At 32.9% G+C, this 12,463-nt stretch overlaps 1 protein-coding gene across 1 annotated transcript in view; it reads left to right on the top strand.

Moving 5' to 3' along the window:
* The window catches only part of AP3S1 (adaptor related protein complex 3 subunit sigma 1), a 138,530-nt gene extending 127,567 nt beyond the window's left edge, over positions 1-10,963 (top strand). The window contains exons 5-7 of the mRNA XM_042782772.1: positions 1,029-1,136; positions 9,560-9,607; positions 10,835-10,963. Coding sequence (XP_042638706.1) covers positions 1,029-1,136; positions 9,560-9,607; positions 10,835-10,963 — 285 coding nt within the window. The remainder of the gene's footprint in view (positions 1-1,028; positions 1,137-9,559; positions 9,608-10,834) is intronic.
* The last annotated feature ends 1,500 nt before the right edge of the window (positions 10,964-12,463 follow it).

The raw sequence follows: 12,463 nt of genomic DNA, 5'->3' as shown, positions 1-12,463 counted from the left end.
AAAAAAAAAAAAAAAGATTATAAACCCCTTATAAACAAGAAAAAAAAAATACTGAACTGAATCAACTGTGTAAGGTAGAGCTGTGCTAAAAGCAGAGCTTTTGTAACCCTCTCTTATTAAATCTGACAAAAATTCTTCCTAGTTCTTAGAACATGAATTCTTCTATCACTGGGCAGGTCATGTTCAGTTTCTGAATTTTGCCCCCTCATATGACATAACCATCTTGCATGCCATACCTTTCATAATGATTCTCATTTTTGTATATTTATCTCCCATATTCTCCACATAATGTATAGTCCCTCCTCACCAGGAATAAAATCTTTTGGAAGTTGTTACTGTTAAAATAAATGGGATACTGTTTCCTTAAGAATTTAACTCACCAGACCCTTCCTCTTTTTGTATTTTCTGTCTCTTCTGGATTTCTATATTTGCTTTCTTAAGAATATTTTTGCTCTGGGGACAAATTTATATCTTAGTCCTTATCCATACATTCTGAGAATTAATCTACTTCCATAGAGATACTGCCTCGGAAGGAGGGTCACTGTGAGTCGAAATCGACTCACTGGCAGTGAGTAGTAGTAGTAAAGTTGGTAGACACTTCTACAGTACTTAGTCTATGGTTTTCGCTAATAGTGCTTTACAAATTGTGTGCTGAGGTATTTCTGGAAAGGTAATAACACAGTGTACATTGGGATAAGGAAGTTATGGCTCACAAGAGAGGCCTAGTAGAGTTGCAGTGGGGGATTTGCTGTATGTTTATCAGCTGCACAGATTGTGTGTTCTCATGAGAATTTGCTTTAAAAAGTAGGAGAGCTTCCATTGCTAAACCAGAAGTTTTAACAAATCTCTGTCCTTTGCCCATGGCCTTAAATGGTAATCAACATGGATTATGATGCCTCATTTTAATCATTTTTACAGTTCATATTAATAAAATAGCAGTATTTGAAACAAAAAAACTAGTAGAATCATGTCACTTTTTGTAGTGAGATTTTTTTTTTTTATTGGTATGTATTATTTTTTTCCCTTAGGTTCACAATATTCTTGCAGAAATGGTGATGGGGGGAATGGTATTGGAGACCAACATGAATGAAATTGTTACACAAATTGATGCACAAAATAAACTGGAGAAATCTGAGGTAAGAGTGGAAAGTGCCCTAATTAATGAGGATTCCAAACATGATCATAAATTTTGCATCATTTGTAGCATTCACTGTTCGTCCTTCGGTATCACCTTGAAGTACAACTAATTCGCTTATTCTTTTAGAAGAAAATGAAATATACACATTTTAGTATGTTAAATGTTTCGTAACTAGTAACTGTTATCCACCCAATAGCTTTGTGTACTCACTTCTTAGCCACAGCCATAATTATCTTGGGTAATAAGTAAATTTTTTTGCTTAAAAAAGAAGTGTTTATTTGAATAATGAAAGCCAATGTTTGCTTTTAAAAACCTTTAGTTAATAATTATGGAGATCCCAGAACTGATATTTTAAGGATGTATTAGTTTAGTGTTATAGAACTATTTTTGAAAAGGGAAAGGAGACAAGATGGCATTCTCAGGAAGAAATAATGCTACAAGTTATAATCAAAAACCAAAACAACCAAACTCACTGCCATTGAGTTGATTGTGATTCATAGGAATCCCTCCTTGGGTTTCTAAGACGGTATCTCTACAGAAGTAGATTGCCCAGTCTTCCTTCTGAGGAGTGGCTGGTGGGTTTGAACCGCCAACCTTCTGGTTAGCAGTCAAATGCCTTAGGCACTACGCCACCAGCACTCCTCAAGTTGTAGTTGGTGCTTAGCAAGTGAGTGCAACATTGAAAAATACAACTTCACTGCTTTAATCTTTTGATTCTGAATCCTTCAGAAAGGTCCCTGAAAAGTCAAGTTACATATTTTATATTATGACATGTGTATTCATGGCTTTTATTGGGTTCTATAAGAAAAAGATTTGGTATTATGCTTGGCTGATTTTGTGCTGTTAGATTAGTAAATGAGGACCAGGTAGCATGTCAGCATTGTATAAAACCCTTCTTTAGAGTTTTAGTGACTATGCCCTCAAGTAGTAAGCTGAATATCAGCAAAAGATGCTGTATCTGAGCCATTCAGTTTCACATTATTTTGGTTGTTTCTTATTACCAATGCAGAGATTAAGAAAGGTGGATAGTCTTGGTATCCCATTCAACACTATACTTCCTTTAGGATACTTCTTACTTTTGGTATTTACAGTCATAACTCAGATTGAAAGAATAAATTTTACTTACAGTGTTTAGTATAAACTCTGGTATTTGGTTGATATAAATTAAATATTACCATACAAGCAGCAAGGTATGAAATGTGTCAGCATTAACTTAAAACAGGTGAGTTCTGAGGAATTTGTATCTTGTTGAAATTTTAAAGGATCAATATGAACACAATGTTGTGCTCATTTAAGTTGACTGGAACACAGGATGATGAATAAATATGAAATCTGAGAATTACAAATAGTCAAAGCTTTATTTAAAGATTTCTCCCATCTTTTATTTTAAATTAAAATAGCCCTGCATTTCTCTTTCTCTCGCTTTACCATTCCTCTTGATTTCCCAAAGAGAGGCTTACAATGGTGAAGAACTTAAAATCATGACTTTTAAAAATAACTATTTATTTTCTATGTTCTATGGCCAGTATTTGAAGTGAGGAAAAGATAAGCTAGGTAAAATAGAGAATTTTTTGTTTCAGGACTAGGAAAAGGACTCAGAAGATTTGCAATATATTATTTAGTATAGTTGCTTTGTAATAAATTACTTAGGTTAGTGAATGATTTATTATAAACCCTAAGCTATAGTTTTTAAAGTCTTCATATGAATAACTTGAAATGTATATAATCTTTTAAACTTGGCTTTAGAAAACTATGTGGTTATAGATTTTTAATGCCAGGGGACAATGATCTAATCCATTAATAATCAATCTAAAATGAATGGATATGTGATAACACAAATTCTGTGTAATCATCTGCAAAAATAGATTGATGATTTGTCTGGAATGTCACATTTCCAGGTACTAACTCCCTTCCATGGTTGGTTCCCTTTTTTCTTTTCTTTTGCTCCTTAGTGTGCTATGTATAATTTTGACAGAAGTCCTGAAGGATCTATAGAAATTACATAATGGATATTTGCCTTTTGACTGTTCAGTAAATCTTTAATAAGGCAGTTTTTCTTATCTATAAAGAGCAGTAAAATGTACAATTTAAATTTAGAATTACAGTAATTAAGAGAATGCCATTAACTGTATGAGAATACTTAAAAAAATCATTTCACAGAAAAACAGTACCATTTAAAATAGAATGGTAAATACTTTTATTATGCATCCATTGATCATCTTTTAACATATATAATCAGTTGTTACCTACTACCAACTTAATTTTGTTTTTTTTCCTTTCTAAGAAAGTATTGTTTAACTCTTTTTGGGGACTAACCACAGCATTATACATTTATCTAGTGTTTCTCTGCGTGGGATGTCTGCTGAAATTTTAATTACAAAATAGGATTTTGAGTCAAAGTGAGGCCATTAAATCCTGATGATATTTTAAGAAATTATGTTGGTTTTATGTAATTTTTCAGTAGTTTGTATATATTGTAAGTATGTTTGGAAGGCTTTCAGCTTTATTCCAGACAAAATGAAATAGCAAAAGTTTTAATATGGATTCTATTTCCATGGTTCCTTAACTGGTTAGACCTAGCAGATATATGACTGCAGAATATTCCAGAATTATTTGAGAGTACCTTGTAAGGTTGAGCAACATGTAAGCTTTTGCTAATCTGGCTCTTATTAAATTTCAGTTAAAATTTATTATGTAAGCAAAAACTTACCAAGACAGACTTAATTAAAATCCAGAATGTAGTAATTAGTCATTGTAACTGGTTATATTTTTCAAATTCATATAAATAATATTTTAATAATAGTATTTATCTTTTAAAAATCAGGGTGGGTATAATTAAAGCACAGAATCTTAAATACAAGATGGATATATCTAGGTGTCTTTACATTTTCAGAAATCAAAGGTGTTATACTATCTTCAAGATATTTCTAGTGATAGTTGAAAGTGAATCAACTTAATTCCCATTACCTAGACAAGTAGAAGCTAGGATATGCTCTGAATATATTTTCATCTATTCTGCTTTGATTTTGAAAAAAAAAAAAAAGGTTTCCTTTAACATTGGGTTCTGGAACCAAACGAGTTTAAACTGAGAGATTGGTGCAGTTTTGAGGAAGTATAAGAAACACCCAGTAATCTGCCCAGGAATATAAAAGGGCTCCCTGGGGGTGGAGGTAGAGGGGTGGGGTTGGGGAGACATAGTAACTTTCATGTATTTTTTGTGTTATTTTTAAGATGGGTTAAATGGGTCTGAATATAGTTACTTTTTTAAAGTCAGTCCTCTTTTTCCGAACATCCTGATCTTTCTAGCTCTTTCCATTCTTCTCTCTTACAGACCTTTATCTTTCAGTCTCCCAGACAGGACAGGTAGACAAGGTATTGCTGACTTTGAGAAAAATGTACTGTAACAAAGGGAAAGCAAAATGACGTCAAAGACAATTAATTATTAGGCCAGACTCAAAAATTCTTTGTGTTAATGAACCCATACAGTCCCTGTAGCCGATTTTCCATTCTAGTTCCTCCTTGTAGTTTCTTCATCTTTTATTGGACTTAGTGTATTTTTCTAGTATATCATTGATGTCATGTTTGTTCTGTTTTGTCTGCCTGCATTGTAAAACAAAAGTTTAATTTTTTTTGAACATTGTCATTTAACTGACAAATTATATTTGTAGAAATGACAATTTACCTCGTGTATAAAGACTTAATGTTTAAGCATCACATGGCAGAACCAGTCTTTAATTTAACTCTCACAGATATTTTCTTTCTTTTGTTTCAGCTCTAAATTAGGATTTTAATATAAAATTACCTGCTGGGTTTTGAAAGCTGTGAATTTAAAAATCAAAAATCTGAGACTTTAGAGTTTTGCATACAAAATGTCAAGCAGTGAAGAATTGAAATAGTTGACTGTTAAGTAACATTTTTTTCCCCAAAAAATGGTTTTCAGTTCCAAAGTCTTAACAGAATTGTCTTTACAGTTTTGACTAGGAGGTTCATATTAAAAGTGGCCAGTAAAAATAAGATCAGAAATCTAAAATTTGAATTTTAAATGCTCCAAAAATTGAATTAAATAAATTGACCAAAATAAAAAGTGTTTCTACTGTGGCATATACATCCTTACATCTGAACATTTCATAATCAGGCTCAATAGAATATTGTAAACCCTGGACATTTTGCAAAACATTGGCAAATATGGAAACGGTTTCACAGACTCCTAGCAAAAAGAGGCAGTGATTGTTTAGTGGTAGAATTCTCAACTTAAGGTGGAAGATCTGGATTCGATTCCTGGCCAGTGCATCTACAGTACGGCCATAACCTGTCTGTCACTGGAGGCTTTCATGTTGCAATGATGCTGAACAGATTTCCAGACTAAGACAAACTAGGAAGAAAGCCTGGCAGTCCACTTCAGCAAGTGAAAACTCTATGGATCACAACAGTCCCAGCCCATATGGGGCTACCATGAGTCGTGGGCCTATGCAACTAACAATAGCAGCTTTATAGATTTTCTACTGGTATTGAGTCCTATGTTGTTGTGTTGTTGTTATGTGCTGTTGAGTCGGACCCGACTCATAGCGACCCCTCCTTGGGTTTCCCAGGCAGTATCACTATGGAAGTAGATTGCCCCATCTTCCTTCCGAGGAGTGGCTGGTGGGTTTGAACCGCCAGCCTTCTGGTTAGCAGTCAAGTGCCTTAGGCACTAGGCTACCAGAGCTCCCTATTGAGTCCTATAGAGGGGGGAAAAAATCTAGAAACTTAACTAATTAAATCACCCACTTTCATCATTGGAAAAATTCTCTGAGAATTTGGCTTTTTTTTTTTTTTTTAGCCACTAAATTATTACTCTCTCAACATGTGTGAGCAGCAGCAATATTACAGAGATGGCTTTATAATTTCTTACCCTGAAATGAGCTGGTGTGACATACCATGAAACTGGAGTACCAGTTTTGATCTTTGGATCCCATGTTACTTTATCCTTGATACAGAAAGTAACATAGTGGCCTCTTTCACTCCGTTTATCCAAATCACTGCCAGTTTCTGTGTTCTAGTCTTTAATTTATGAATTTATATTGTCTATCAAAGAACGGTTCACACTTAGATCTCTTAACTTCCATCACTAAAACTAGTAATTGAAATTTTTAAAAATTAAATTTCTGTTGTCAAAGAGCAGAGAATAAGAGAAGTAGGTACAGATTCAGATGTTGGAAGAAATATATTAGAAGGTCAGCTGTGCCCCTCTACTGTGAATATTTTGTTCTTTTATAAAATTATGGTGAAGACTCCTGAGAGATCGTTTGTAATAGGCACACCCTACTTGCATTAAATCTGTGACTGCCATTGGTCTGCTGTATTTATTTTATACAGGCAAAACCTGTGTTAGAAATTGAAACTGTAACAGAAGACTATATAAAAGGACCAGTAATTTGGAAGGTTTTTCGATTTTTAAACATTCTAATTTTGATGAAATTATATGTAACATGCCATAGTTCTTGCTCACTAGAGGATTGTCATCGGCATTTCTAATCTGATTTAGAATTTCAGTATTAAAGCACTTCCTTCAAAGCAAAGCAGGCCCCTCAAGTTAAAAGTTTTCTCTCTCACCTTCAGAAGTAAAAATACTGAAATTGTCTATTTTGCTCAGAAACATGCTTTCAAAATCTGCCATTATTTTGTTAATGATTTTGAGTCTGAAACCATTTAATACTGTGTTTATTAATGTTGGTGTTCTTTTTACCATTTTGCTGTTAGGTCAGAAGTATGAATGTGTATATTAGCAACGTCCAGCAGGAAGGGTGGGTAAAGGTTTTAGTTTGTATAAATTATTTCAGCTACCATCTTATTATGCTGTATTTCAAGCTTAAGAAAACATTTTAAGATGGTAGAATGGTGTTTTGTCTTAGAAAAAATAAATATCTAGGTTTTTACTTTCCATTTCCCTTCAAGAGAGTTAATTGCTTATTGCATGAAGAAAAGGGAGCTTTCAGGTTCTTTGAAATATATTTTATTAATGCTGCTTTTTTTCAGTTTTGCTTGCACATATTTTGTTTATTTTTGGGTCTGGCAATTTAAAAACAAAATAAAAAACAAATCATATCCATCCATTACTATCTTTGTGATTCAAGTGCTTGAAATTTCCAAGAGTATGTCTGTATAAGTCTTCTATCTGTTTGGCCTCATTTTGGTATACTTGCAGACTTCATTTTGTTTTCTTTCTCTTAATTCTGTTAATTTATTTAATGTCATGGGAGAGAAAACATGATCATTCTTTTATATACTGTACTTCATTCTTCCATCCAGTTCATACTCTTAACTGCTTTGGATTCATTTATTTGTTTTTGTTAGTGCAGTTGCTGCAGTTTACCTGCCATGGTGGTGCTCGAGTATAACAGAGATGGAAACAAGTTATTTCTCCAGTAGGAATTCGTTCTTTATTTCTGCTTTGTGCCAACTCTATAATCTAAAATCTTTAAGACTATGTTGTACTGTCAGAAATATCTTATTTTACATTTCAATTTATACATACTACTAAGTCAGGTCAACTTAATTCCTGTAAATTTTAGTGCTGAAAAAAAATTAAATGTTAGTAAAAGTTTTCTTGTTGCTTCAAGTATGTCATTGGGGGGGGGGCGGTAAAAAACAACTAAACCAAGGTATAAGTTACTTTACACTTCTGTTAGCAAACTGATTTCCATTAATAGCAACTTCTTCTTCATTTCAAGCTTTAATAAAAGTGTTTCAGACTTCACTTCATGAAGCTCTGGAAGTGAAATTTGTTTTAAAGCAACTTTGGTATTGACTACCTGAGTAATATAAAATCTTTTTTGGGAAAAAGAAAAAAACCAATATGTATATATAAAATCATTGATAATTCATTTAAGCATGCTTTCTTACCAAGTTTTTCTCGTATTTTTCTTCATATTTTCAGTTTTTCTACAAGTCCTGATTTCTTACAATGTTACTTCAATTCATTGAAGTACATATTACAAATTTTTTAATATTTCCTAACATTTAAATTCATGATATACTTCACAAAATACTGAACATGCTTGAGAAATAATTTGATTCTCTTAATTCATTTGCGTGTTCTGAATAGTTACCATTCTTTGCATGTCTATGGCTTGCTGCTTATGTTTAGAAGATTTGTACTTGGTTGTACTTAGAAACTTTTTTTGGTTTTACATAATAAAGAAGTGGCACATATATGCTTCTTAAATAAATTGCTGTAATGACTATGTATTCTTATTAGCAGCCAGCAGTTGACACCATCTTTGATCACAAAGAAACAACTTAAACCAATGAAACCTAATCAGATACATTTTTCATTCTCATTTGATTTGCTTAAGTTCAATTTAGCTGTTCAGAGTACATAGTATTATGGAAAAGAAGACTTTATGATTTTTTTTAATACTGAAAAAAATATTTTTACTATTTATAAATGTGAAATAATGGCATCCAGAAATATACACACAGGCATTCTCTCTCCCTCCCCCTCTCTCTCTCAGTAATAAAATTCTTCAATAACTCCTGACTTTAAATATTTGCATCACATATTTTATCAATAGTTTCCAGTGCATTTGCATCCTATTTAGAAATTCTGAACTAAAAATAGTGGCAAATTGGTCTTTTAGTTAGAAAAGTTTCCTAGTCCTTCTACCTGGAAAAATAATACTAGTTCCAGGATGTCTGTAATTTTATGAAATAGTTTTTGTTCCCTTGGCAGTCAACATACAAAAAGAAAAAAACCTCACTGCCATTGGTTGATTCTGAATCATAGTGACCCAAAGGATAGAGTAGAACTGCCCCGTAGGGTTTCCAAGGCTATAAATTTCTTTAGAAGCAGACTGCCTCATCTTTCTCCTGTGGAGTGGCAGGTGGGTTTGAACTACTGACCTTTTGGTTAGCAGCCAAATGCTTTAACCACTGCACCACTAGAGCTCCTTGGCAGTCAACATGCTTCCTGGTAAAAAGAGAGCCTTCAAGATGGTAAACCTCTTTGAACTGGACTTTTTTTTTAACAGAAACCATTCTAAGTTTTGCTCAGCTCGAAGTTGAACTTGAAATGGTCAGATTAAAAACCTTTTTGATTATGATATATACTACACTAAATAGCATCTTTTTGGGTTATGGGAGGAAAGTGGGATATTAAACAAAACTACATTTCTTCAGGTAGGTATAAGTTTAGAAGTCAAAGTTTTAGTTATACATCAAAAACAATTAACTTCCTTTAAATAATAAAACTTGGCATTCTTCAACCCTAATTTAGCTTTAATGGGGTATGGAGTTTTAAATCCATTATCACCTTTATCATTGCCTGTGTGGACCATATCTATTATTAATACTATTTTACTGATTTTTTATTATTTCCAATTCTGAATTGATAACTCATGACTTTTATTTCATTGCTTAACAATGTTTGTATCCTTTATTCAGCAAATAGTTTACACTGGCCTATTTTGTATCAGTCAAGATTTTTCTCAGGTAACAGCTTTATTATTATTATTTTTTTAATTAACAAACAAGGTAGGGTTACATAATAGAAAAAAAAAACTAAAGTTATGAAAAGGGACTTTAAAACTAGTATTTCTAATTACATGGAGACTGTGGAAGATTTGTTTTTACTTAACAGTCTGTTTTTGTGGAAGATGATGCCACTGAACTCAGATGTGCTTGTTGGCTTTGCTTTATTATACAGCCTGAATAAAAATTGATGATATATAATTGGTATATAAATTAAACCCTTAAATATGAAAATTGTTGATCTAGCTTTTGGGAAAAAATTATATATATGCATTTTTCTTTTATTTTTAAGCATGTTTTCTTTCAATATTGTTTCATAAATTACACATTTTCTTACTGAGAGGAAAGCTATTATATAGTATGGTATTTACTGAAGAATTTGAAATTTATTTGTATATACTCCTTCTTGCATTTATGCAGTCTTTCCTCTAAATTTGTATACTATATACGTTGTTGAGTCTATTTTATATGATAAAATAGATTTAGGCTTTATATTTTTAGTAATTAATGCATTGAAGAGTTTGAATTACCCTCTTTATTTCAGTTTTCATCTATAGGCATAACTATTCTCTTTGGATTAACAACCCTGATTTTTTAAAAATGTTCTAGAACTTTCCTCGAAAAGCTTAGAGAGCCTCCACAATTTTTAAAAATCTATTTTAAAAATTTTTGTTGTTTATAAATATTTTAAGGGTGAAGCCCTGAGTAAATAAACTGAACAAGCATGATCTATTATTTTCACTTTTCATTTCACAACACATATCGATAATTATTGCCATTTAAAAAAAAAAAAAAACCTTATGATTATTGCAAGAGATGTTTAATAAGGAAACTAATGTAAAATATACTTCCTCTGTGTATCATAAGTCAGTTACATCAAGATATAGGTGAAGATCTAGCTCTGTCACTTGAGTATTGTATAAAATATCTAGGTAGCAATATTATTTTGCATATAAATCTTTACATTGTTATCATTGCATGTGTTCACTATATTTTTAATGTCTCAATTGTTTTCTCTTTATAGATTAGTATTTAAAAGTAACCATCTCATACCAATTCAAACTACCATTTGGTCTCTAAGTTTATTGTATGAAAATCTTTGATCATTGTCCTCCATTATAAATGCTTTATGATGAGCTACACCTGAGTTGTACATTTTCTTTTTCTTTTATTTGCTTCTGTATACAGGCAGGCTTAGCAGGAGCTCCAGCCCGTGCTGTATCAGCTGTAAAGAATATGAATCTTCCTGAGATCCCAAGAAATATTAACATTGGTGACATCAGTATAAAAGTGCCAAACCTGCCCTCTTTTAAATAAAAAAATTAAAAAAGGCTACTTCCAGGGAAAATCCAGGGGGAAAAGTCATCCAAGTTTACCGCAGTTGTTTACCAAAAATAGAGGAGGAGAGTCTTAACTTGCTCTTGGATTTAAGTCAAGGTACTGTATAGAAGTTGTGTAAAATCAGTATGTGAAGTTCAATGTTGCTTTTCTTGCTCAGTGATTTTAAAGAAATTCAGTAGTTCCCGTGTGATTTTTCTTTCTTTTTTTTCTTTTCTAAACTGCACTCCTATGCCCATCTAAGGCATGCCTCTATGTATTGGCTACTACAGTATTTTAAAAAGTGTTTGAAATATTTCTTTAATTATGTACAACCCAAAATGTTGGTGTTTTGTATGGATCACAAGTACAGCATTCCTTAATTCTTTCTGCTGTTTGTCATAATTGTTATTTAAAGAACCAAGTATGTATTGCATGAAAACATGACCTTTTTCTCTTAGTTTAAATAAACTACAAGGTAACTGGACTTATAAAGCACCTTTCTGTTTGCCTGGTATCTACTTTAGCAATAATTTTTTTTTTTTTTTTACGCCTCTCTCTGATTCAGCGAAGTAAATAAAAGTATATTTTATCACTGTTAAGCAGGTGTTACTGTTGATTCATTTAATTGTAACTCATATTTTTAATATTCAGAAACTCACTATAAACTATTCCAAACTCAATTGTTTTACAAATTATAAGTTGTATAGCTCATAGCATACACTCTTCCCTTGGTATCCATGGGGTATTGGTTCTAGGCTTTTCCTCCCCACCTCTGCTCCCTACCCCCCACCTCCCATCCCAAGCACAGATATAAAAATCTGCAGATGCTCAACTCCCTTATGTAAAATGGCATGGTACTTGGCATATAACGTACATTCATCCTCTCATATACTTTAAATCCTCTCTAAATTACTTATGATACCTAATACAACATAAATGCTAATGTAAGTAGCACTTTACACTCCCTCTTAGCTGCTAACCAGAAGGTCAGTGGTTCAAACTCACCATCTGCTCTGTGGGAGGAAGATGAGGCAATCTACGTCCATAAAGATTCACAGTCTTGGAAACCCAATGGGGGTTGCTTGCTATGAGTCAGAATCGACTTGATGGCAGTGGTGCACCCCCCCCCCCATTAGGCTTCAAGGGATTGCTGTGACCACCTAACTGCTTTTTGGAAGTCATTTTTTCACAGAAACAAAGGATACACACTACACAAGTAGCAAACAAACTCAGACACGAGCAAACAATGCTCAAGCATCAAGTGCTGGAGAGAGATTGAGATCTGTGAAACGGCAGGAGGCTGCGGTAGGATATACCTACACATCACTGCCTTCGGATGGATTCAGTGTAATGCTCTCAGCATGTGGCAAATTCAAGTTTTATTTTCTGGAATTTTTTTTTTCAAATATTTTCTATCCAATGATGCAGAACCTGCAGATACGGAGGACTGACTGTTTTGTATAGGATGGAGTCTGGTGTGAGAAATGACAAATCTCA

The sequence above is a fragment of the Orycteropus afer genome, unplaced genomic scaffold (genome assembly GCF_000298275.1).
Source record: "Orycteropus afer afer isolate SDZICR_OR568_19922 unplaced genomic scaffold, OryAfe1.0 scaffold00464, whole genome shotgun sequence".
Classification (NCBI taxonomy): domain Eukaryota; kingdom Metazoa; phylum Chordata; class Mammalia; order Tubulidentata; family Orycteropodidae; genus Orycteropus; species Orycteropus afer.
The sequence above is the reverse complement of the archived record's forward strand: the minus strand, read 5'-3'. Positions and strand labels throughout refer to the sequence as shown.